At 42.8% G+C, this 27,252-nt stretch overlaps 1 protein-coding gene across 4 annotated transcripts in view; it reads left to right on the plus strand.

The window, feature by feature from the left end:
• The window catches only part of gbf1 (golgi brefeldin A resistant guanine nucleotide exchange factor 1), an 84,762-nt gene that overhangs the window by 18,111 nt on the left and 39,399 nt on the right, over positions 1-27,252 (plus strand). For all 4 annotated transcript variants that reach the window (XM_084075335.1, XM_084075337.1, XM_084075336.1 and 1 more), the window contains exon 4: positions 22,464-22,595. In XM_084075335.1, the coding sequence (XP_083931461.1) occupies positions 22,464-22,595 (132 nt within the window). The remainder of the gene's footprint in view (positions 1-22,463; positions 22,596-27,252) is intronic.

Genomic DNA, 27,252 nt, shown 5'->3' on the forward strand with positions numbered 1-27,252 from the left:
AAAAGCTTTACCCGTGGGGGACTTCCGGGTTGCGTGTTCTTTCTTAGTTAAAAAAATGTAACATAAACAAAGTGTTTACAATGGTCCTGGCCAATGCTGGTGTAACTAAGCGACTGACTTGCTTAGAGGCTTACTGTCGGTATCAGCCAAAACGCTTTTTGAACCTCCCAAAATTATATAAAAATTATGAAAAAGTTACATTTTATCATGTGGGCCTTTTTAGTGTGCATTTCAGTTCATTGTTGTTGATTATTCATTGTTGTTGAAACAATATTTTCAGTACAACCCATATTTAAAATTCCCTGTTCTCTCTGTTTATGCCATTGTCTGTGTTCCTACAATTCCCGTGATGCATTCCATTTGCAAGCATTACCCATACTGTCTGTGGCTGCCATTATATCAACCTGATTCAAGCATCAGCCTGGTCTTTTACCCATACTGTCTGTTGATGCCATTATAGCAACCTGATTCATATTTGATGATGTCGTCAGGATTGCTTTTTCTGTAAACACAGTGAACAAGGACAGTGTCATAGTCAGTAAAAAAATGGAAATAAACAAATAATTAATTGCCATTTTCAAAACAAGTTTTCAATTTTATTCCAGTGACGTAACTGTAGCAGACAGCAGCGTTTCAGACACACTCGGAAGGATATACAGTTTTATGGCAGAAACTGTTGTAGGGCTAATGTTCGCCCTACAACAGATATGAGATAATGTTGATAATAGTGGGCTCCCCTTTAAATCTATATCGTTGGGAAAACAACCCAACATAAATTAGGATAAGCATGAACATGACACGGAGCTGTAGGTTGGCGCTAGCCAGCCTTGTCAGGAAGTTCTGCAATGTGGACAGCACATAAGTCACCATTGCTACAGTGTCTTCTCCATCACTCAAAGTTATGCTGTGTTACCCTAACAAGGTTGCAAAAAATGTGTTAGTCACTGTGTGGACAGATATAGGGTCTGCCAGTCCTCCACTCCTTTGCAACAAGATAGATGATAGATAGATGCCTTATTTGTCTTTTGCACCAAGCAGCCATCAGGGGACATAAAAAAATGCAATGGTTGCTTATCGTCGCTGTCAGTGGAAGCATTGTCTTCAAAACGGTTACTTTTCAGGAAATGTAAAAATGGATCCAATGTAGTCACAAGATTTTCTTGATACTTTTCATTGGTTAAATATTTATAATATTTATAAAATCCTGACAGATTTAACCACTTTAGACCTGGCGTCCCTATTTTGGACATGTTATTAAAGGCAAAAGGAAATCATATTCCTCCCCCCTAATATAGAAAAAATAGTGTGCTACCATGTGACGCATTGTGAGCTTGTAGATCTTCACTACTTTTGCCAGACACTGTCATACGATAAAGTGTGAAATAGGCCATTCATTTATGAAAAAACAAAAAGATGAAATATAGATAAAGGTTTTCTGTCCAAGAGCGACAATATTTACATTATATTTATACAGGGCTCAAGTTGGTTTCACTCTCACCTATTGATCAATATCATACTTTGTTTACATATTGGTAACAATGGCAGGGAGGGGAGAAAGCATTGGTACTAGCGACGGTATAATCCTTAGTGGCGTAGTAAAGCCGGTGAAATCAAACCACATAGTCTGGTCTCGAGGAGCTGGGAGGAGGTGGTTTTTGTTGTTCTGGAAAATAAGGGCCAATATTAGTATTGCGAGGAGGCACTGTCTTGCTTGTGTGGCGCTCACATCCTTAAGCCTTGGGCGTCCCAGTGTGAATCCCAGACTGCCTTGATGGACTGGGTTAATAAACCTCTCGGCAGCCCGCCCTCCTCCCTCCCTCCCACACACAGATGCATTCAGACACACTCGCACTCTCACACACACTAACATGCGGACTCTTGACACACACAGCTGCTTGTTATTTCATGCCCCATAAGGGGGCTGCGACCACGAACATTCTAATACACATATCCAATTAGATAAGCATTGCATCCCACATTAGTTTCAAACTGTGATTCTCACAGATACATATACTGTATGCATCCACACTTGTGCTGGACGTAGATTGTATTTTCTTGTGCAACTCTTGTCGTAAAATATTACATTTATTTAAAGCTGTACTTCACTTTGCTGGAACATTGGGTTGAAACACCAATATCCGCTGTGTGCAGTAACCACTGGCTTTTGCCCTTTCTTTTTAGATTTACAGGATGTATGCAATTTGACAACCCATTTCTCTACGCAGAACCATTATTTTCATGGGAGTTTGCACTAGCGATGCACAATATATCGGTCAACATATCGGTACTGGCTGACAATGACTTAAAAAGGCGTTATTGGTATCAGACAGAACTGTATTAATGATAGGTCGTACTACTGATATGATGACGTGTGAATTATGTGCCAAACACATTGATGCGTTACCAGCTCAGTGGCCTTGTGGTTAGTGTCCACCCTGAGACGGAGAGGTCAGGGTTCAATCCCCAGCTGAGTCATAACCAAAAACTATAAAAACCCAATGCTGTCTCCCTGCTTAGCACTCGGAACCAAGGGTTGGATTGGAGGCAAGTCTAACGTCATGTAAAGGAGTGTACTTGTACATCCATCAAGCAACCTCATGCTACAGAAAAAGGAGATAAGCTCCTGACCTATGGGCCACATGGCTCGGGTACTTACTTCATGTTGATGTGTTGGTGAAAAAACTGCTTGTGTTAAACATACCTACACAGAAGACCATGTCTGCAGTGTCGTGTCACAGTCAACATCCCACATTGTGGAGATGAGCATGCAGGTATATTGAGAATTATTCGTGTTGACAGTTCTAGAAAAACACCTAAAGGCTGCACCAAAATAAAATCATGTTTTACCTGAACCCAATCCCATAATGAATATACTTTGGAAATGATCATTTCCAATCACAAAATGCAACAGTTAAACAGATTCTTTTATTTTATCAGTTGCACAAGTAATTCACTCTCCAGACTCCCTGTTGATCCCAGAATGGCGGCTTCGCCGGCTTGTATGTTTGATGAGGTGGCGGTGGGTACCGGGGATTACTCATCGCCTTGTTCATTGAACATGCCAAGGCCGATACTCGATTACACTCGAGTGAAATCACCGTACAAAACTCTGCCGGACATCCATAGGGTTGTCATCCCCCGTCGTGTTTCAGCTCGGAACAGAAGGACACTGGCAAAAGGCAATAGCTTCGAAGTGGACACACGGAATTAAAAAAAGACGTCCTATTTCTGGGCTGCAGCTGGGGGTTTTGAAAGGAGAGTGTGTTGTAAAGGTGACTAGGGTCAAAACTCTCTTGTCGAGGGATGAAGGGGTGTGTGTAGTTGTGTGTGGTGGGGGGGGTGGCAGTTGGATAGAGGCGTGCTGGCGGGTGTACACAGGGAGGGGACGGGGGGTGATTAAACAACCGCATGCGTTTGGGAGCATAAATATTGAATCGAGAAGAGGTGACATATGCGGCGAGTGTGCTTTAAACCTGTTGACGCGCCCCTTCTTAAATAGAATGGGATCAGCGCCGCCGATTACAAATTTTGACAAAAGCCGCCTGCTGACAGGGGAGGGAGCCGACGGGGCCGGCGTGAGCCAGTGCAGCTGACGAGGGGACATGCTAACAACCTGGGACAACAAGGAGGTGTTGATTGGTCTGAAAGCAAAATAGACCTGCCGATCTATGCAGCCAGTTTCACTCCCTGGTTCCTCGGTCTACTGAGTTTTTATGGCCTTGGATGGTGTTACTCTAGCAAAGAGATCTGATGTACCGTAGCTTAGACACAGAGTTGGTATAACGAGGGTTGGTATTGGGTTTGAACAGGTTCCTGGATGGTATAGTTAAAAAGATGATACAAATTGCATCAAAGTTGTGAAATGTTGGAGGTATATATACGTGTCATTGTCGCAGATTAGAAGACAAGAGGACTAATTCCTAAACAGTAAAAGCAAAAGATGATGTTTTGTGTTTCAATTCATTGTTTTGCTACAGCACATATGTATGTATGTATGTATGTATGTATGTATGTATGTATGTATGTATGTTTGCAGTGACACTGTGGTTAGATGATTATGGTTCTTTACAAGCCAGACTCCCCATATACAGTTGGCTAACACAAAGATGTATTACAACTGTGGAATTGTGGGGTTGAGGTGGTAATAACAAAAAGGCAGTTGGAGATTATTTATCAGTAATCAGTATTTATCCTCACTTCCTCAGATTCGCCCGTTGTAATTTATAAACCCGTCAGTGAGAGGGGCGCCCTTCGCCATTTAAAGACCCCTGCCTCCCCTGTGTCTGACCAGCGCACAGTCTGCAGCCATGCCAGCTATGCACATAAGCCCGTGTTGGTTTTAAACTGTAAAAATTCCTGCTAAACCATCTCGAGAAGAGCAGATTATGAGTAGTGAACTGTTGTCTCTGATTTTACGACCTGGGAACACTTGTGGGGTACAGCGGCAGCATGTCTTGTGTTTTTTTATTTCCTTTGGGGTGGTGGTGAGGGGGCAGGGGGGGGGGGGGGGGGGGGGTAGACGAGGGTGGCTGGAGGCCTTCTTTATCTCAGACACGCAGGTCAGGGGGGACTGAACTTATGAACCACTGGGCAGCACTGTTACTGTTGAGTCAAGTATAGGTCAGACTAATCCAGGGCTCAAAACACAGATTCCTCTGAACTCAACACCACAGATGTATAGGTCTGCTCTTTATATAGAAGCAACACGTACTGACGTCTGCATCCACCTATTCGAAAGAAAATCTATGATGTATGCAGAGAAGTAAAAAAGAAGTGAACTCTTTGTAGGTTTCTTTCTGCAGGTACTCTTAGAGATGCATATAATTGGAGTTTCATTTAGCATGATGTTTGTGATCGATGTGTGTTAACGTTCAATGTGTATGTGGGTCTTTGTCTGGCTTCCAACCCTAATATGCACTGGTTACGTTATTTATTATTGAAATTGATTTATTTAGAACTACCTGCAGTAGTAATGGTTTTCACATTGTTGGGGGTATTATCTAAGGATTAAAGACTGTGATCAGACATTTGAATCAGTTTCTTTAACTCTGTGCATCTCTTCAGAATCAGAATAATTACTTTTATTGCCAGGTGTGTGTGCACATAAACAGAATTTGTCACGATGAGGGTGGTGCATTACACTGAAGCAACAATATAGACACATTTTCAATTATTTACTCAAAATATAGTGTTGCTTAACAGCATCCAAGTATTTTTTTGTCTGCGTAGTCACCGGCCATTTTTATGTCAAATATTTATACCATTGTTCCACCCGTAAGCCCTAGATGTACAGCTGTAGCAGATAAGCTGTGTGATTCAGCCGTCTCTCAACACACATGTAAGACCATTATAGGGCAATGGGATCATACCAAAGCACATAGAAGTGGTGATTGGTATTATCTTTTCTCAATTAATCACTGGAAATGTACAGTAGTGTCGTCCGTTTGTGTCGATGCTCTAATATACTTTAGTATCCCATGCCGTTTAGAGAGTAAGAATGAATTTATCCACGGTACATTTATACAACAACACACTCCTCTTGTGTACAGAGAGATGCTCCACCTTTGTCTGTTTGTCAGACAGGCTATCTCACTTGTACACACGTACGCACACATGCATGCACACGTGCGCATGCACACGCGCATACACACACACACACACACACACACACCATCCACAGCCATTTTCTTTTAAGGTGACAAAAGGGATAACCAATTGTTTTTCTGTTTATCAGAGGTGACATGACCAGTGGCGCAAGGGGGCGAGGAGGCCCTGTGTTGCCATAGCTAAATATACATCCCTGACAGCTCCATAATAGGTTCCAGGAAGTTCAGTTGAAAATAAAAACAAAGCAACATTTCTAGCTGATTGGCTTTGAAAGGACGTTTTTCCTTGCTGAATGGGAAAAATGTGGACTTCAGCATTCCATGGCCGTGATGCCAGTCGGATCGGATAGGCGCAGCCTTGCGTGTGCAAAACGAGCTGGGTGTGATGGAGACGCATTGCACTGCAGAAACTCAACTTTATGGGAAAGAATATGTTCATAGGTTTGGAATAGCAAACAAAAACAAACAGGGAAAATAGTGGGATTTATTTTTTGTAATAAGCATCTGTTTAACAATCTGTTAAAATAGATTTTGTTTTCTGAAAATAGCAACAAGTGGTAGTTAATATCACTATCCTTTTAACCTGATACAGTCTGGTTTTAAAACCTTTAACATGTTGATATTGGCACCTTTTCGTTTTATTTCTGAAGTCTACAAAGTGGTAGAGTGTGAGGCCCACCATTTTGTGGTTTGGACCTAATCCTTGTAAAGCCTGCAATGTAAGCAGAGTTGTCTCAACGTTTGGCTCAGTGATCGACCTGATGTATTGCACCACATTACCAGATCAATTGGAAACCAGACACTCATAGTCTCCCCACAGAATATTCTCATGTATCTTTTCACTTTGAAGATCATTATTGTTGATCATTGGCGCACGTTTCTCATGGGAAGTGCATCAAATGTATATATATATGTTTTGACATGAAAACACCGGGTGGTTTGAAGGACAGGGTGGGGGGAAATTGCCTACAGTTTTGAAAACAGTGAAAAGCCCCCTTTATTTTCTAAAGTATTCTTGGAAACTTGAGCATTTGATATTCCATATGCAGAGCATTATTGGATTTTAAAGTGTGAGGCTTAATACACTAATATCAACTAAATTAAAGCTAGTCAAATTTCAGCTACAGCAGCATGGTTGGTGGAAGGCAGATGAGGCAATAAATCTTAGCAAGTAAAGTAGCTTGCTGAAAAGTGTGCATTTTTGCTCCTGCATTCTCTTGTGAGAGCAGGCCAGCAAGTGTTTACAAACACCTAGGACTCCATCGCTATCAGTAACAGATTTTGTCATGAATTCATAAAGATAATGCACTCCCTGGATCCCATCCCATTTGCTCAGCTGCCTGACATTACCCCACAGTATCTTTTGAGGAGCCACTTACTACAGCGTGGTTTAGAATTACTGCACTCCTGGCAAACAGCCTCAGTATTAGACTCCAACGCCACTTTTGTAAATTGTGTTTGTATTCTTTTTTTCCTGCCTTTGCCTCTCGAGTTTGGTTAAATTATGTGCTGAGAGATGTTTTATGACAAACAGCAAGCCCCAGGGAAGTGCACTTTATACATCACTGGAAGTGAGCTGCCATGTGAACTGCAGTGAAGTGGTTCAGTTTTTTTCCCTCTTCAACCTCTCAGCCCTCTTCTTGAGTTGACACACTGAAGAAAACTTCTGAAGCTCTAGTGCTAGAAAGTTTGTATTAAAGTTATGTTCCAGTCTAGTTGAGCTCTTTCATGTTGTAGCACGACAGACACCCATATTTGGTTACAAAATGTCAACCTTTAACAATAGCTACTGTGCAACAATGTAGTGACAATACTAACAAGTAATATTATTTCTTAAAAATAACAAGCAAATGCAAAAGTCTAATATAATGTTAGGGTTGGCGTTTTAAATATGATTTTCAGACTTGCACAGGGAAGAAGATGCAATTACATGATCTGAAAATTGGTTGACTGAAGAAAAGAGATGATGATCCACACACTGTTTAGAATGCTTCCAAAGTTAATGTAATGTGCCGTACAACATTTTGACGTGAAGTGGTCTGTCTCACGTACCTGATGAAGATCGTTTCAGGTCGAAATTCTAACGGGTGTGCAGATATAATCTCTTTTCACTAGTACATATATTTTATCCAGCACCTGTTGCAGTTCTATTTGGATGTGCATGCATTTACTTGGACCGCATCGATATTGGTTGTCTGCCCATGAGCTTACATGGAGGTATGCATTCTCCAAAAATTTAAATGTCTCACAAAAGTGAATAATGTCCCTCTCTCTTGCTGACAACCTCTTCTGAGACTGCTGATGAGGTATAGCTTGCGTCAAGAACCTGCCGGCAGGAGGACACCCCATATGATGAACCCCCCTTGGCCTCTTGCCCTCTCAAGCAAAACCCTGTGGCCCCTACGTTCCCTCAATGCTGGTTACAGTATGGCAGACATGTGGACCCACAGGGGAGTAATTTATGACAGTTGTCGCCTTGGTTTGCTAAGCCAACCACGGGCATCTCCAGCCACTCTGAGCTGGACATTTCAGAGCCCCAGTGGGGATAAACCCGATAGGCTTTAATGTTTCCCCACCATGGAGCCCGTGTGGCATCAGTGGGCATAAATGTCACCCCGCAAGGCCTCTGTTGTCTAAAGTCACCGTGTGTTGCCATGGGGATGGAGGCCTGCCACATATGGTGAACTTACATGACACTTATGGCTTTTGGACAGAAAGTTAGTGTTTTCTAAGAAGACATGTTATGAAATACAGAAGATCTGTATACATTTTGTACAAAAGTGTCTTTGTGCCATTGGCCATCTGCTTTACATTCATCGTACATTTATTATATATATATATACACACACAATTATTTTGAAATATATTTTTTGGGCTTATGCCTTTTATTTGGATAGCACAGTGAAGATCGACAGGAAAGAGAGAGACGGGAAGTGACACACAGCAAATGTCGTTGGGCTCGGGAATCAAACCCGCGACTCGCTGTCAGGCTGCTACAGAGCCTATATGTGGTACGCACCTTAACCACTAGGCCTTCGGCGCCCCGTACATTTATTATATTTGACAATTCAATCTTGAATGGCCACTAGTCTTTAGTTCAAGTGCAGATACTTATATCTGTAGAGGTCTCTTACTGTTCCTGCTTGTAAAACAATTGTCCTCTCGCTACACCACTTAATACGCAGATGGAATACTGCCTATATATACTCGACTGTATCGCCTTTTATCCTAATTACATTGTAGATGTACTGTATCCGTATTGCTGCTTGTAGAATAAGAATAATAGAAGGCTATGCCTGAATTTGTGAATGTATAGTGTGAAATCTGATTAGGTTTACACCGTTTTAAATTATGTGTCTTTGATTTATTGTTCCGAACTAGTTACTATCGAGACCAAGCCAATTTGCATTAACTTTTGTGGTGCAGTCTTATTTTAAATGCATTATCTGATATGGTCTTTTACTGTGATTATGCTAATATATATTATTTTAAATATTTTCCATTGATGTACTACTGACAACACTCACTCGGGGGTAACCTCGCGTCACCAGTCTTTCCACCTCGGAGGAAAGCCTGGTATGCGTTATTAAAGACCTGTGTGATCCGGTCTAGGCCAAGCCTACTGAAAAAAAAAAATAATAATAATTCTCTTTCAGGATTTTGCCCATCCGGTTTTGCGGTGCCGCTTTGTTTTGGTTCCCCAATCCCTATTTAAATGGAATAGAATGACGCGCCTGGTGCGGCGTGCTTACTAAGAGTTACTTCCGCTCCCGACCGGATCATAGACCCGAAAAGATATGCTGCCCAGGCTACTAGGGGGCAACAGATGTAAATTAGCTCATAGCTACCAACACTGTGGTGCAATATATTTATTGTGCTTCCTTGTGGATCTCTGACATCATGCTGATGTCAGTCTTGCCCAAATATGGAGGGAGGGCGGGACAGTGGATCTGAGACTATGAATTCAGAAAATGTGGGGGAAAAAATTAAGAAAAATAATCCTTCTTCCCTTGGCTTACTGCCTGCATGCACAGAAATGTGGCACTGATCGATCTAGTGGTTTGCGAGATTAGCCACAGAAACACAGAACCTCTTCTAGACAGCTCGCCCCCTACTAGGAACCACACCATAAAAAATAGATAAAAAAAGACCAAGCTGGCTTTCAGTCCTGTATATCCAGCCTCAGCATCTGTTTGTTTGGGTGTTTATCCCAGCCGTACAGAGCACAGGGCCATTCAGGAATGGATGGGGTTATACTGCTTACTCGTGTGTGTGTGTGTGTGTGTGTGTGTGTGTGTGTGTGTGTGTGTGTGTGTGTGTGCGTGTGCGCGTGCGTTCTCCAGACTAGCTAAACAGTATCAAGCCCCAGAGAGATTGGCCCTTTCCTCAACAGAGATCAGCATGCAAAACCACCTCATTAATGTGCTTTTGCTGTGTTTAGGATCTGGCTGACTGGCTGCAGGACTGGAGGGGGGGGGGGGGGGTGCGGCATACACTGATCTGTTGTCCTGTCCACCCACCCACCTCTCTATCCCAGGGTAAACTGAAACAGCCAAGATTAGTATTAATCCCCCTTAATGCCGCGGCTCATAATATAGTCATTAGGTGACTTGAGACTAAGCCGTCCCACCTAACTGCTGCGATTTATTAAACACACACAGAGGATTTGCTGTCAATGCTTAGTGGGTATAAAGAGTGCATCACGTCTAAATACAGTGGTATCAGCCTATTAATACTGATGAAGCTCGGCTGTGAATGGTTACATTCAAATGAGGGACTCGCGTAGCGAGGCCGGGATGAAATGGGATGACCGGCCTCTCCACTGAATCCTCGTTTCCTGTATGTTGTCTCTGATTACCGACTAAACTACCTGCAGCTCAATTTTCTCTAGTGGCTTGCTGCTTCCTCAAGCCTTTGCTCGCAGTAGCTTTAATAAAAAGTAACATAATTAAATTTGATATATAAGGTGATCTGTGTGCAAAATTAATTGCATTACCCCATTTCTTATCCATTCAGACAGAAAGTAGCCTGTAGTAAATACATTGAATCATTCTTCGCATTGAAGCAATTGTAGAAATTTATGTCCAAAAAAAAGAAGAAAAGAAAGAAAGAAAAGCCAAATGAGAACTGGGCAGCAGTTGTATGTATATTGTTGAGATACTAGTCATCCTCACCTTGCCTCAGCCTCACACAAGTTAAAATACCACCAACAGTAGCACAGCTGAGTCTGATGATATTGAATAAGAATAATGACTGTCCTTGAGATAATTCACCAGAAGTTGGAAAGGTCTCTCTTGGAAGATTGCCAGAGTTTAGGGATTGGTCTAATTCAGCTTGAGTGGCTCCTGCTGTGAGACGTGGTGGTTTATTGTCCGAAATGTGAAGTCCAATCCGCTTCAGCCAAGTTTGTAATGTAAGGTGACTGCAATCGATCATTTTCTTTTTTTTCAAAAAAAAGTATCCCACGATTTTGTAACGCAATTTTTTCACCCAGTGCCAATTGTCTAAGTAATCCTGGGCCCTACACTCCCTCTGCCAGCCAAGGGAGAGCCTAGAGCCGAGCTCATGCCTCCTTCAATGCATGAGAGCTAGCAAGCCGCTTCTTATCACCTGACGGGGGAGTTTCCCTGGTTGGACGTAGCACGTGGCAGGAACACGTTATTCCAACCAGTTCCTTTCCCCTCCATCAGGCGCCCCGGCTGACCAGGGGGAGGCAGTATAGAGACCAGGATTACTGCATGTTTTTGTGAGGGTACCTACCCTAGGAGACACGGGGAGAACATGCAAACTCCACACAGAGCGGCCCTTTCACCAACCCCACCTAGGGTATGGGCGCTGATGACACGGAGGAGAGAACACACAGGAGAGAACACACCCCCAGCGGCCACACCGTCCCCAGCGTCCCCGGCAGGACCTTCTAGCTGTGAGGCGACAACGCTACCGACTGCGCCACCGTGCCCCCATCGATCATTTTCTTAGTGATTATTCTATCAGCTACTTTTGTGATTAGAATAATCGAGAAGCATGTTTTTTGAATAGTTTTTAATATTTTATATACAGTGTATCAATGAATCGATTAACCGCATAAACCCTATTTTGTACTTAATCTCACAATGATAACCGGCTAACCGATTAATCCTTGACATCCCTAGTTCAGCTGTTGCACCCCTTGCACACCACTTTTTAGCTGGGCAATTCAAATAGACTACCTGAAGTAAGACACTGGAACACTCAATAAGTCAGCAGGTTTATTGCAGTGTGGATGCCTGGATGATTTATTTTTATCTAGTATACATTGATCCTCTGTCAATCACACATTCACAGATTTTTAGCCAATATTTTGTTGGTGTTATATGAACGTTCTTTTTTTTCTAATTTAGAGTAGCCAATCATTTTACACCCCCTTTTTCTCCCCAATTTAGTCGCTATGCCAATTTATTCTTCCCCACACACATTTCTGTGTTATCACTGCTGTTCCCTACAGTATCCTGCTGACTCACCTGCCAGTGAGGAGCCCCCTCCGGGAGGACGTAGGGCCTTCGTCCTACTCCTCCCGCCCAACACTCCCTGCTGACAGGTCCCGCTCCAGCCCTTAGGAGTTACGTGCAATGACCAATATTACCCTCTCCGCCGAGCTTCCCTCCCCCAAACATGGGCCAATTGTGTTCGCATAGACGCCCGACAAAGCCGGATGCACCATGGTGGATTCAAACCCACAACCTCCGTGGTGGTGGGTACGGACACTGTGCCACCTGTGCGCCTATATAAACGTTCTTAAATTCAAAAACAATAGCAAACGTAATACCAAATGAGAAGAGGACGGCGGAAGCTCAGGTGCTAGAACAGCCGGCTGGGAATGGAAAGGTTCCCGCTTCGATTCCCAAGCTCCCCTGGTAACTGTCAGAAGTATTCTTGAGCCGAGACACTGAAACCCAAACTGCTCCCGATGAGCAGTGTGGTGCCTTGCATAGCTTCCTCTTGACGTCTGTGTGTGAATGTGTGTACATGAATGTGTGAATGTAATGCACATTGTAAAGCACTTTGGATAATGACGCTAAATAAATGCATCATTTACCATATAGTTCCATTTATTATCTCACCTGATCATGCAACTGTAGCGTAGTAACAAAGAAAGCTTTCTATTAATAGATTAGAGTAATAGAGTTAACAGAGAAATGTTAGCATTGTTTTGTATCCCAATGGAAACCCTTGAGTAATGCTGGGCTCAATTGCTAGGTACAATTTCCTAATGTACGGAAATAACAGAACAAAACATAAAATGTCTCGATGTGCATTAGAGAGCCTACAACTGCTGGAGAATGAGTGAGAGTAACCTATAATGAATGAATGAAGGGATGAAAAAAATAAAATCTAATACCCCTCTATGCTGTAATTTTGTGTGACTGAAATCAATTGATTTTTTAAATGTATTTATATACTCTAGTTCTGTACCTACATCTTGAATTAAGAATTTAACAACATGAATCTAAGGATATTAAAATTTCATCATAGTGGATATTTTAATATTAATAGCATATTATTGGCACTGTTGAGAAAGATGTCAACAACTTTGGCAGGTGATCTGATCTATCATCCAATGTAAGGATAGGTATTAAGAGTTGTTCCTTGCAGAAATGGAAGCATTTATTTTGGAAAGGGCAGTCTTTATTCCACAGCAGTCTGTCAAATAAAATTGGCCATCTCAGCGAGTCCAAACTGGTGGGTTGCAATTCCAGGCGGGCTGTGGTTTTTTAGTATGCGCCTGTGTGGCGATGGGTATTGTGTCTTGTGTGAACACTGTAGCCCCAGCCTGTTGTTTAAAACTACAGTGCATGGTTGCAGGATTCTCTCATACCCCTGGGAATGCCATTAGTGGGGAGCTGAAGGAACGCAGCAGGTGAAACAAATAAGGACGAGCCCTCTCCCCGTTTTGTCTCTCGGCTGTTCTCTCTCACTTTTTTATTTCCCTTCCCATCTTTTCCTCCTTTTCTCATTTAATCTCTCAGCTCTCCATCTTTTCTCATTTCTCCCTCTTTTTTTCTTGTCTTGCTTTCTGCCTTGAACTTCTCTACTACCGGTCTGTGCCTCTGCCCCTCATTCTTTCCGTGCAGTTGTGGATGGCACTACTCATCAAGAGGGGCGTGAAATCCAGTCCAAGCCGGAGCATGTGTGCTGATTTATCCTGCCGAGTGGACGGCCATCTGTGGCTTAACCCCTTACTGTACCCAGCACCAATGAATAGCCATCGTAACCCTCGCTGTGGGCCCACCTTGAATGTCTAGCCCGCCACCCTTCTCAGTCCCAACCTTATCTCTCACCTTGGGCCCCAGTGTCTTTCCCAAGACATGTACCGTACCAAGACTGGCAAGGGTACATGGTCAAAGGATCGGATGGAAATTTAGTGTGTTGCTCTCCACTGTTTGTTTTTCTGGAAATAGAGGTGATAATACGAGGCCACCTCTTCTGAAGGGCACCACACTGTATGACAGTATGAGCAAATACTTATGCATCAGAATGAACTGGATTGATTTGGATTAGTGAGGGGGTCACATTTGCAGCTGGAGGAAATGGTTTTAAGAGCCAGCAAACTAATCACAGAAAAGCAAGGGATGTTGTAATTGAGATCATTTACAAATTCGCATGAATATGTAGGTGTGTGTGTGTGTGTGTGTTTGTGTGTTTGTGTGTGTGTATATACATACATATTACATACATAGTACTGTACATACAGTATTTATATATTACAATCCTTTTCCTGAATTGTGACAGTAAGTTTTTCACACAAAAAAATAAACCACAAACTTAGAAGACTGCCACTTCTTCACCCCCCCCCCCCTTCAAAAAAAAAAGGAAACTCGCACACAACATGGAAGTGAACACAGTGCACATTCTCCTCTCACTCACTCAGTCAGTCACTCATATGTTTTAATTCAGCATGATAAAACATCCGTTATTTATAAGTAGATTGAGCGTAAAGTATGTCCATCCATCATAGGGGCGACGGCAGGCTGTGAAACACATTAACTGGACGCCGGGGCCTGGCCAACTCCCTGCCGGAATAATACTGCTTCTGTGCGAAGTATGCAGCATAGAAAATACATTTTATGTACAGGATAACAGGTGCAAAGCAGTGCAGTGCCGGCCCCGGCTCCAGCCCAGGCAAGGTTCACTAATGAAGTCATGCTGTTGAAATGCACATGCTTTACTTTAACTAGGTTTACTTTGTTTTTTAATGCTTAGCTTGCTTCCAATTTTATACTACTGCACATACTGTCTACAGTGTATTGCACCTTGGTAGTATACTGTGGTATTTGGTGTATACATTATATATATATTCAATATTTTCCCAGAATCTTTGAATATAGCAAAAACTGTAGATGTACAAGCTCCTAATAAGTCGCAACACATTGTGAGCTTGTAGATCTAATAAAATAGGGCTTAAGTGGTCAAAATGTATTATGTATTGTATATATCTAGATAAATAGACAAAAGGATATGTGAACTAAACTATTCTTGTTCAGTAATTGTAAAGCCTTAACTATTGTGCGTGTGTGTGTGTTGTGGGGGTGTGTTGGGCCCACATTCCTGAACGGGCCACTGTGGTCATTATTGCGACGCCTCTTCTGCTATCATCCATGTCACACACAAGCTCTCTCACACCTCATAAACATGGGAAGCCTCTATCTCCCCAGTGACATGAGCTCCAGTTTGTCTTAATGATCAATATGGAGTCCAAAGGGCAATTTGAACGCAGCCCTTTGGGTCAGAGTTGCCCGCCATTTCTGTGTGTTTGTTTTGTCTTTAGGGGTGTCGTCTGTAATATCGGGTTCTCAATTGTGGCAAACAAAGCAAGAATGATCGGGGTGGGTGTGATTGTGTGTGTGCAGATTGAGGAGTGCTGCTGCTTTACGGTCATATTCTAATTTCTAAGACGGCAGAGAGAGACAAGCTTTTCAGGACATGGGGCGCCCGTTGGCCTAGCGGTCCAGGCGCATACCACATACGCTGGTAATCCAGCTTGACAGCGTGTCGCGGGTACGACTCCCGATCCTGACGACCTTTCTCCCCATTTCCTGTCGGCCTACTTTCCTATCAATAAAGGCAGAAAAAGCCCCCAAAAATATATATATATTTAAAAAAAAGCTTCTCAGGACATTACCATTAGAAGTTGCAGTCAATTAATCAGTCTCGCCAAGGAAACGGGGGGGGGGGGAGAGACATGCAGCAAAGACTATCGGGAACGGGACTCGAACCTGCGGTGCTCTGTCAGGCTGCTTATGAGCCTAGGTGCCCGGACCTCTAGGCCAGGTCCGGGTCTGAATTGCCATTATTACTGTTTATTTGTTTGTAATCAACATTGATAAATTGAGCAAGGTACCAGAAGAGTTGTTAAAACATGGATTCATTTTTATTTTATTTGCTATCAAGCTGAAATATATTTTTGACTGTGTGATGATTGATTAGGCCTAAGCCCCAGGAGTTCAATAGTTGTACTGTGATGCTTGCAGGATGGATGTTGTGTCAATCCTTTGTACAGTATCACTCTTTCCTGATCCTTTTTGCTCCCTGAACAATAGTATGTATACTTGTATATACAAATGCAAACTATATTCCATTTGCCCCTCTAGGAAATGTACTCTGGCGGTAGCCCTTCAAGTGAGCTAGCCTTCCTCTCAAGCACTTGGAAAAGTTTTAATTTCTCTGGGGCTTTCAAATTGCCTGTTTAGGTTGTGCAGAGGCATTGTTGAAAGCGGCTATAAAATACCACTGTGGCCCGAAAAAGAGAAAAAATAAAATAAATAAGACGACCTTATAGCGCTCCATAGCATTGTTACATCCTAATTGCCCCCTTCGACAAGTGCCAATTTCCTTCAAGAGATGCAGGGACTGAGGGCAGACAGGAGAAACGAGAGGGGGTGGAGGGCTAGGGAGAGTTGACATGCATCAAACTTCTCCCGACAGATAGATAAGAGGACGGTCGTGCAGGACTTTGGCTCGCAGATGCACAGATGTGAATTCTCCCTGGATTTCATTTAGCCTCGCTGGTCTTGTTAAAGCGTCATCCCGCTCCTCAGTCTGAGGAGCTGCGGTGTTGCTGCGAAGGACCCTGGATCTTAATTCTAGCAGCAGTCGAGTTTTAGATCAATAACCATCAGTGTTTGGTTTTGGGCCGCTGCGTCGGTCACAGGGGTGTTTCACCCCTCCCTCAACCTCAACTCACTCTCCACCTGCCCGTCCCCCTTTTTGCCCCCTTATCAAGACTCAAGAGTGTCATTTTGTTTTGAGCAAATTTTCACTGTGAAAGCTTGTGAACTGTATCTCAATTGGGGGCCCGTGTTGAACGTGTGCTTGTCCGTGCGTAAAGTGGAGCCTTGGTGATTTGACAAAGCTGTTGCTGTATATTACCTAACTGCTGTTATCTGTTACATAGCATACTTTGTTTTAGGTACTTCATTTAATTCCATACCCCTGTCCTCAATTCTGGCACTAACAATAATTTTAGTTATTTGGTACATTTAACCTAAATTAAATCAAAACGGCCCTATGCTGGTCAGTTCAAATCACTTGGGTCCAGTTATGCGTAAAGAGGCTTTTAGACTCTTTGTCTTGTTGGAAACGCAGTGGATAGGACATTAATGATGATTGGGGTTCCATTGTTTTCCTGAAACGATTGTTTGTCTAATGTGAAAGATAACCTGAAAGTTATGTCAAGTGGCAGGCTTTAAAGAGCAAGTGTGGAAAGACATGTAAGAGCAGCAGAGGCAGAGGGTAGTGTGCTTATAGCACTGGGTAAAATATATGACACAGGAGGCTGAGAAATAAAAGTTATTCAGCCTTTTGTGATTAAATTAGGCAAATACAAAGAGGCTGCCGGACCCGACAGCCACAGCCAAGCAGTGTTTGTATTTCTGGTGTTGTAATCATGTGCAGCTCTGAATAGCTCTGCGCCCCCACCCCCACCGGCCCTCTCTCTATCTCTCTCTCTCTCTCTCTCTCTCTCTCTCTCACACACACACACACACACACACACACACACACACACACACACACACACACACACACACACACACACACACACACACACACACACACACACACACACACACACAGCTATTCTATACTTGTCTTTCTCTCCCCCTACTTTTCAATAACACTAACATGCGCACACACAGTGCACAGTGATGGAGTTACTTGAATGCCCGCATACTATGGAAAATTGACTTTTTGTTTGTAGAGTGAACACTGTGGCTAACATGGAATTCTGATTTCTCTTGGTTGGTGCAGTTTCCAAAGGAAACAACACAATTATTGAAAAAAACTACATCTGATGGTCACTGAGTACCGCGCCGTGAGTTTAGATGTTCAGATCACAACTTCCCTCTGCTGAAATACTGGATCTTGTGCTAACACAGTATTTGCCATTATGATATCAAAGTCCTATCAGTTGTCAGTAGCGCTGTGTGCAGCATATGTTTTGTGTTACGTTTCTGTTTGATTTCATGCAGCTAAATTCTTCTGCGTTTTGTACCATTTTGGATATTGGCCAATGTGTGCTTTATTTAACTTGCTGTACTAGGACAAGGAAGTTACTTAGTTGCACTGCCAATACGCTAAGAAAATAATCCTTTTCTCTTTTGATGTGTTGGGCATGAAAAGAATTGGGTATTGGGTGTTTGAACTCTAGTTCCAAGTCGGACCCTCGGCTAACGAAGCATTGCACTGATGTTAGGAAAACTCATTTTGGACACATCATGACATGACTTAAGTGTGAATCCTTGTACAAGCTTAACACATTGTTTATCTATCTACAGTATTGTGAGACATATGGATGTTCATTTTGTTCCAGTTTGTCTTTCAAGTTTCAATTCACTGTCTAGGTTGGCAAATCCCTTGTTCACTTTCTTCTTTCTCTTCACATTATGGTTCGCACACAGCTTGTGTTGGTCCCTGCGTTCTAAGCCCTTTCTGGTTCAGTGCCAATGGATGTGCATGTGTTAGAGATGGCTCCTGTTCTGTGCCTAGCCTGCCTCATCCTGAGGTGCTCTCCTGGGGGGCAAAGGTTCAGCCCCCTCCCCCCCTCTCTCTCTGCTGGGGTCATTTGTAGAGGTAAGCCACACATGGCTGGCTGCTCACTCCAAAGCACACAGCGGCAGGATGGGGCTCCAACATGGTAAAGGTAGATAGGATTAGGCCAATGGTGAATCCTGATATGCTCATTTCACAAACCTTTTCTACCAATTAAGCTGAACTCGAGTTGGACGCGTACGTGCGCTCCTTCGCTCAACTCGTACCCGCAAAAAAAAACAGCCCTTAGATTGCCACATGCATGGCTGGGCCGGCCACATTAATCCTGCTTTTTTATTTTGGTCAATGTCAGTCAGAGGTCAACCTGGTTACAGCGTGATTGCTTCACCACGACTGTGGCCATCGTTATTTATTTCACTCCACTCCACAAGCCCGGGAGATTGATCTGAAGTACAGAATGTGTATTTAGCCTTCATTTAAGAAGATTGGTGGTGGCCACAGACATAGTGCTCCAGCCAGCCCTGTGTTCACCGATGGCCAGTCGGATCAATACAACACAATTGAGTTTCCAATCTGGGTGTCTTTGGGAACGCAACCGTGGCGCTTACAGGGTGATCGCCTTTGATGAAGTCTTCATCAGGATCTATTGACAGATTCATTTGAGCACCCTCCTTCCACCCTTACCACATGGTATTTTCTCCACTGTAAAGTAATGGGACACTAAGACCCCCCCTTTAAAAAGTTTTCTGGAAGCTGATGGAATGATTGAACCAACAGAGCCTCCTCTGTCTTTGGAGTTGACACTTGATTTTTATATATTTTTTTGGAGGTTGATTTATAACTTTGTCTTTGGTTTTTCTTTGTCTGTGATATTTGATGGAGGCAAACAATTTTGCCGTAGCAAAGGTTCTTTGAGTCCAACCCAAATAAATAGTTAAATTTACACCAAATAGTCTGTCCCTCCCCAACATAGAAAACACCAGGCTCCAAAAATATTACAAAAAAACAAGCATGAGAAGATTTGCTTTTGGAGGCAAGTCCTAAAAGTGACCTGGCGGCTGATGAAGAGAGTGGGGAAATTTCTAAATTATTACATATTTTATTTCCAAACAAGCCGCCGGGGTATTGGGTATCACACACTAAGGCGCAGCGGTCACATGTGCACTTTTGGAAATTGGTTGGAGGCTCTACTTGTGCCCCTTTGAAGTTGTTTTTTCGCGTTTGGAGTATAGCTGTTCTGGAGAAGGCCCTAATCCTCACGGTATTGCTGTGGCAAGCACTATTTGGGCACAACGCTTTGTGGCGGCGTGCGTGACTCCACTAATTTGCCCCTTGTTGTTTTACCTGGTTTGTATTTTTGCTGCTCTGTCCTGACCCCCTCTCTTTCTCAATTCTCTTCATAAAATAGAGAGAGAGACTATCCAAGTCAGGGCCTGAAGTGCTTTTCCCATTGTTTAGTCTGATGCCGCGTGGATCTACAAGCTCACAATCTGCCACAAAGTGACGTGCTGTGAGCTTGTAGATCAGTTTTTCCTTTTGGCCTGTGACATTGGCACACAACATAAAATACATTAAGCCTTAGATACCCAGCAATTTACCTTAAAAAATTGGGAATCTTTGCATTGTATCTCACGCAGGTTGTGATAAGTAAGTTTACTCATCGTCCCGACTGCTCGTTTTCCCGAATACAAAATAACACGTTTTTTTTATTGACATTCGCTGGCTACACCCCTGTTAGGAGCATGCATTGTCATTTCTCCCACTTGGAATTATGGTACACTAACACAGGGGCTGTTGTCAGCGATGTTGGTGAGATTTTAGTCTACTCACTGTGACCCTACTGAGCTACTAGTGTCATTCTGAGATCCCCCACTGCCATCACCTCTATAGTCTTGCGTAGCCCGAATCTCCGAACGCTATATAGAGTTTGGAACTACAACGCCCGAAATCCGAACGCGGAAGTTGACATCTGTTCGTCATTCCCGAAAATATATTTTAAAACATTTTATTTTTTAATTTCCATTTCTGCTATATGATAGATGATTTTGATTTATATTAGGACAAATTGCGCGACTGTAAAGACGAAACGTGGGGGGGGGGGGGGGGGCTTCACATCCGCTTTATGGCTTGCTCATGATCAGAGTTTCCGTGCTCCAGACTGTATGACCGGAAGCATTTGAAAATTGTGGGAGACAAGAGTTTGGCCACGCCAGACTACGCTCTCTATGACAGTCAATCTCTAGTCATTTTCATTAATCAAGCTGCTTTGAATTAAAAAAAATAAAAATAAACATGGAGTAACAACCAAGGTGAATGTCCCACCCTCTCTCCTCTCCATCTCTTACCATCTTTATATCTTTTAGCATCTCTTTCGCTGATTTTCTCACACAGTTTTCCCATTGAAGCTCCCACCCCCCCACACCAATGTTCCATCTCTCATGGACGGACAGGCAGCAGAGAGGAGGTTACAACCTCTGCGTGGCTAATTCCCCAGTGATCTGTTCCCCCCCTAGGGCAACTAGTGCTGTTTACACAGACCTTTAGTGGGGGGGGGGTAGGAGTTATTAAACTCCTCACAGTGCTGTTGACCGCTCTTGTCTTGGCCCGTTTGTGTGCACAACAAAGTTTGGGGCTAAGGCCTACCATGGGCCGTGGCACACCACACATGGCGGGGATTAACAGGAAACTGCTGGCACGATGAGGGATGAATAAGCGGGGAATGTTGAGGGGCTTTAAAGATATTTGAAAGTAATATCGCTGAATTTTCTGCATACTTGTGAGAGTATGATGTGTAATGTTATGTAACAATTTCTTCATAGCCAGTTTCTTAGTACTTGGGGGACAATAGGATTGCCAGAGAGGTTGCTATATACAGTAGGCCTAATTGAAAGATTGCTGGTTTGATTCCCAGAGACCCCTAGAGAGCTCAGTAGTGCAAAAGTGCCCTTGAGCAAGGACACCTAATCCCGTTGTATATGTCTAACAGCCTGCTCCAAGGACGGGAGGTGGAAACTAGCAATCAGCTAAAAATACTGTGATGCTGGCAGTTGCTTGTAAAATGTCCTTGTAGTTGTATCTGTCCTTTTAAAAATAACTCTTACATGTACATATGTACTGTTCATACGTACTGTTCTACATCAGAATGATGTTCCTTTAGAGCACAGGACATGGGGGGAAAAAAAATCCCATGTTGCATTTCTGCTTCGCTAACTAGCGCCATGGCATGTCTCCAGGCTATAAACCAAGATTGATTGTGAGACATCTTCAGTTGACACACGGAAAACATCCGACATTATGGCTCCTCATTTTATGCAGGCTCTCCCGGTATAATAGAGCAGTGGTTCCCAAATCAAAATTGGGGGTCAAATTATTTTGGGCGGTCCCCAGATGATTAACTTGACTAACATTGTTTTCTCACTCAACCATAAACAAACCAACATACAGTATAAGTGTATACAGGGTCTGTACATTTCTAAAGTTACAATTTAATGACTTTTAAGACCTTTTTAATACCAAATTACTTTTTCTATATAAATTATATAGAAAAAGGCAAACATTGTGAAAATAGCTGATCTCTAAGCTCACAACGCCTCGCAGTGTGAGGAGTTGTGAGCTTGTAGTTTGGGTGTCAGGGTGGGAGGGGGAATTATGATTATTTTGGGGGGTCGCGGCCTGAAAAGTTTGGGAACCCTTGTAATAGAGCACTCCTGTGGCAGTGGATTTTATCGTATGCTGCTACCCATGAAATCGCCATGATGTGTCAGGTGCTTTTGTGCGGTACAATCGTGACTGAATCTCCTTTCCCTTTTGTCTTTGTCTTTTGTCTCTTAGAGTTGCCTGATGTGGAGCCCAACGTGTTCCTGAGACCCTTCCTGGAAGTGGTGCGGTCGGAGGATACCACTGGCCCCATCACAGGCCTTGCCCTCACCTCTGTCAACAAGTTTCTGTCCTACGGGCTTATAGGTATGAAAATGGCACTTTTCTTTAATGGTACAGCCCATGTATTCTTTTGATAACCTTGTGATTAAGCAGAAGCTGTTATTTTGTCTATAGCAAGCAGTGGCTCAATTTATTCAGGCACATGTTGCTTATACAGTATTATATGTGTGTCATATATACTATATATTTACATACACATATGTACTGTATTTATATTTACACATATACATACACACACACACACACACACACACACCGTATCTCCATGGAAATTTATAATTTAAGTGTGATCCAAACTTTTGAGTTTTAAGCCACCCATGAAGACTAAATTGATTGAAACAGATTATGCATGATGTCCGCAGACTTATAAAGGTCACAGATGTTTCTATTGTGACTAATAGCGTATGTTGCTCATCGTCAGCTCACTTCCAAAAATGCCAAGAATTGCCTATTTTCTCATAATTGATGCGTAAGCAAACTTATTTTGGCTCGCAAACGGCACAGTCTGTCCTCAGCAGCACTCATCATGGAAATATGGCTCACCGTCCGCCAGTTGTTGTGTCAAGTGTGAAATGAGCATGCATCACCAGATGTTAGTCTAAATAGCAGGGGTTGAGTAAATAATGTTCGCTTGCTGTCAAAACAGCTGCAGCCATTGCTAAACTAAATAAGACCCATGGTAACATTAAATAACGGCATATTTTCTTGGTCAAATATTCACTGGAAAAGGCCCGTTCAGTTGCAGTATTCAGCTGCTTGTCTGGTCAGTACAGTATGTGTCATTAGGTTAAAATGTCTGTGTATTGCAAGTGACTACCATCAATTCTTAATATATATATTCTAGACTGATCCTTAACCACTTGAACCGGGCCCTTCTGAGATGAACATTCTACGAAAATAGACGATCTACATGCTCAAATCATGCAAAGTATATAGTATTTTAAGTGGTTAAGAGCCATAGAAAGAGCCTCAGAATACCCACACATGCACGCGCAACAGGGGTGAGCGTTTTTAAACCTGTCCACTTGGAGTGCTGGTGGTTATCTGTGGTTAACCGCCGTAACATGAGGTCATGTCGATACAAACAGCGTTGCTGTGTTACACGTCACGAGAATAATGTAAAGTTAACTTGAACGTCACCCTGCCCCCTGCACTGATTTAGGATGGTTCCACCTGCCCCGTCACACCTAAAACCCGTCAACTTCATGTCATCAACGGCTGCCTTACTTTTAATTTCCACTGTTAGCTGGCCTATTTCTATCTCAGTTTTCTGTGCTGTGAAAAACTCAGAATGCTCAGAATTGTACGAGAAACAATTATATGCGATTAAATAATTAATGTTATTTATGAGCTATTAAAAAAAAGTTGGTTAATCATTCCTAAATGGATAGTGATTTATATGCGTGTACACGATCGACCGCGTACCCGCCACTATCCCTAACACACACACACACACACACACACACACACACACACACACAGTCACACACAGTCGCACACGCACGCAGATAACCTCACAAACTACTCCCTGACTCCCAGAGCCTGTCTGTCACTCCAGACCCAGCGCCTGCGTCCTTAATCCTCCATGAGCTCCTCCAGCCCTCCTCCCACCACCACCACCAACACTGCATTTCATCAGTGGTGTTCAAAGGGACATGTAACCATGGCAATGGGGCCTGGAAGACCTTAAAACTCTTTCACACCATCGGTAGATAGAATGATGGAGAGGGGAGGGGGGTGGGGGGTGGGGGGGGATCAGATGACATCGATAGACTGTGATATTGTTTTGTTTTGTCCGTAGACTCAACCTGTGTTCCCTGAATGCTGCGAAGGTTTGACCATCTTTTTAACATGGTCATCGCACCAATACACTGTTCTGGAAGGGACAGCTGAGATCTTGGTTAGCTAGGAATATTTTAAAGGACAATATTGAAAGACTTAAAAACTCTCTTTACAAAAAAGTCTTTAGTAAAGAGTGTGAAGAGCTCCCACATGACACCGGAATGTTTTTTTTTTACCAGGATGAATCTATTTTTATTTATTTTTCTTACAAATTTAGATTAAGAAATTGTCATGGAAAATAATGTGCAGTGTGTATGGGATAAGTATTACCTGGGGACATACATACATTAGGTATATTGATGAAAACTGCCCTATATTATTTTATTCTGAAGTTAAGTTGTCTATTTTAGAAATTACACCACAAATCTGTGATTTTGATTGACATTCTGTGTGAATTTTACATCCTCTATTTTGGACCCATTAGGTAGGCTACTGCATTATGTATATTCTATTTTATATATCAAATCCTCTAGGCTATCGCCATTGCCTTTTTAGGTCTTGCGTATTCAATTTGACGTGTTAGCAGCGAGTCCAGAGGGAACATGTTAAATCTTCTCCTTCCTACATCAAGGTCACATCCCAGCAGCCACCGTATGTCAGTGGGTCATTTCAAGGTCACATTAAAGACACCTCATGTAAAAGCTGATCCCCTAGGAATCTGATGTTGGATAAGAGCGGTTGAGGAGTAATGCTCATGAGTATGATGTCCTGATATAAATGTACGTCAATTTAAACAAGGGCTGGGGGTGCATATGTTCTTTGTGAGTCGCAAAGATCTCAGTTTGAATCGGACTCCTGGCATGTATCACATTTCTCTCTTCTGTCTGACGCTAATTTCCTGTTTCTCTACACTAATAGCCAATAGAGCCATAAAGAAATCTTAAAATAAATAAACAATTCAAACCACAGGGCTACAGCTTCAAATCAAAGTGATAATAATTATCGCCGACAGGCCCAACGGCCAAAGGCTAGAGATTATGTTTTCGCCCCGGTCAGTCCTTTTGTCTGTTTGTTTGTTTGTCTGTGAGCAGCTAATCTCCGGCACCACTGGACCGATCAGTGTGAAACTTTGCACGCACACTCCCAGTAGTCCATGGAATCGGCCTCATGGTGGTACTAGAACAGGCTGCTTCATGTTTTGGGCTATAACTCGCAGTAGGTCGTACAGTCAAACTATTTTCCCCATGGATACCTTGGCTTATGACACAACTCCCCAAATAGGCCATGCTTATTTTCGCCTGGCAAGATTTTCCGCTATTTTGCGTTTTCTTCAAAACACTCTTTTTGCTGCTACTTGTACAGATTTTGTCCAAAACTCACAAATCGGTTCACATCATCTCTGGAGTCATGAGATCAAGATCCAGATTTTTTTCCATTCCAATTGGCTTCCAAATTTTGCAGGCCTTGGGGAGCTAACCTGGCCTGGCGGAGATCTGCGCTCCAAGGAGCACACCTTTCTAGCTTATTGATGCCTCTTAAAATTGTGGTACAGAGAGAGTATTTTGGAATAAATTGTTACCTTTATTTACCCACTAAGGCATATCTACACTGTACCAAAACTTGAGTTATCAGTTAGGTTATTTGAAGTTCACTGTAATTGTCACTGAAAAGCTATAGTCTAATCACAGGTGAATAATAAACTGTCTCACACATGGTCATTAGTGAATCATTTTATACAGACTCCAAATGTTGAAACTGCAGACTTGGTTAAAATACTCATTCACAGCCGTTTGTTAACCTAATCCTCCTATGACCGTTCATGTTTGTTTGTTTGTTTGTGTGTTTGCTTGTTTGTTTTTAACTATCAACCCTCATTTGCCAGTATGTAATGATCCATGACATGTTCTCAGGCTAAGAAAACTTTAGTAAAAGTGGGATAGGTAGAAGAAGTAGGTAGAACTCTACAGTAGTAAATACATGCTACTGTAGCACTGGTCCTGTCAAGTACTGCCATCTCCTGGTTGGAAATGTTTTTTAAAGTTTTTTTTTTTTTGGTCAAGATCTCAAATAAATAGAAGCCTTTCATCATTTAGGTTTTCAATATTTTACTTAAGGATTTCACCTTGTACTCTTGCTGCATAAAGTATGGTGTATACTTTAATGTTTCCATCAGTAATTTGGCTATTACATGCATTTGAAATTTTGCAACTGCACCCAGTATTATGAAAAATATGCTTATACACTAAATTAGGCCTGTTCATTTCAGAACACTTAATAGCTTCATCACTGCACTACAAATAAACAAGTGTGTGTGTGTGTGTGTGTGTGTGTGTGTGTGTGTGTGTGTGTGTGTGTGTGTGTGTGTGTGTGTTCCTGTGTGTTCGTGGTAATCATGGCCATATCACATTTCCAAAACATGCTATTAACAGATAGTACAGACTAATGGAAGAAATCCTTGACGGCATGTCTAATAACGGTCCCTGTGTCTTTGTAGGCATGGGGATCAACACGTCTGTCCTTTTGTTGTAGAGAAACACTGATTACAGACCCCCAGCACTCTCAGCAAGGCCGTCTGATGTGTCGGAGAGGGGAGTGCGCGGGGGGCTCTATATGAGTTTGCACACATTACTCTAATATCCTTCCCTAAGTCAGTTCTCAGAGCAACCCCCAGCAGGCAGTCCTGTTCCTCTTTATCCCGCATGACACGCTGAATATGAGCCCCCTCCCGTCTACGTGACACCCTTAATGTGATCCCTGTTCTCCCTGGCGTGTCTTCCCCTTTGTGCACCCTACGTCTCAACCCCCCCCCCCCCCACCCCCAGCTCTCTCTCTCTCTTTGCCTGTCCTCTGCCACTGCCGCTTGTGGGGGTCTGGTAAGAAGGGAGAGAAGGGGAAATCC

This window comes from Gymnoscopelus microlampas, assembly GCF_963454915.1.
Source record: "Gymnoscopelus microlampas genome assembly, chromosome: 13".
Lineage (NCBI taxonomy): Eukaryota > Metazoa > Chordata > Actinopteri > Myctophiformes > Myctophidae > Gymnoscopelus > Gymnoscopelus microlampas.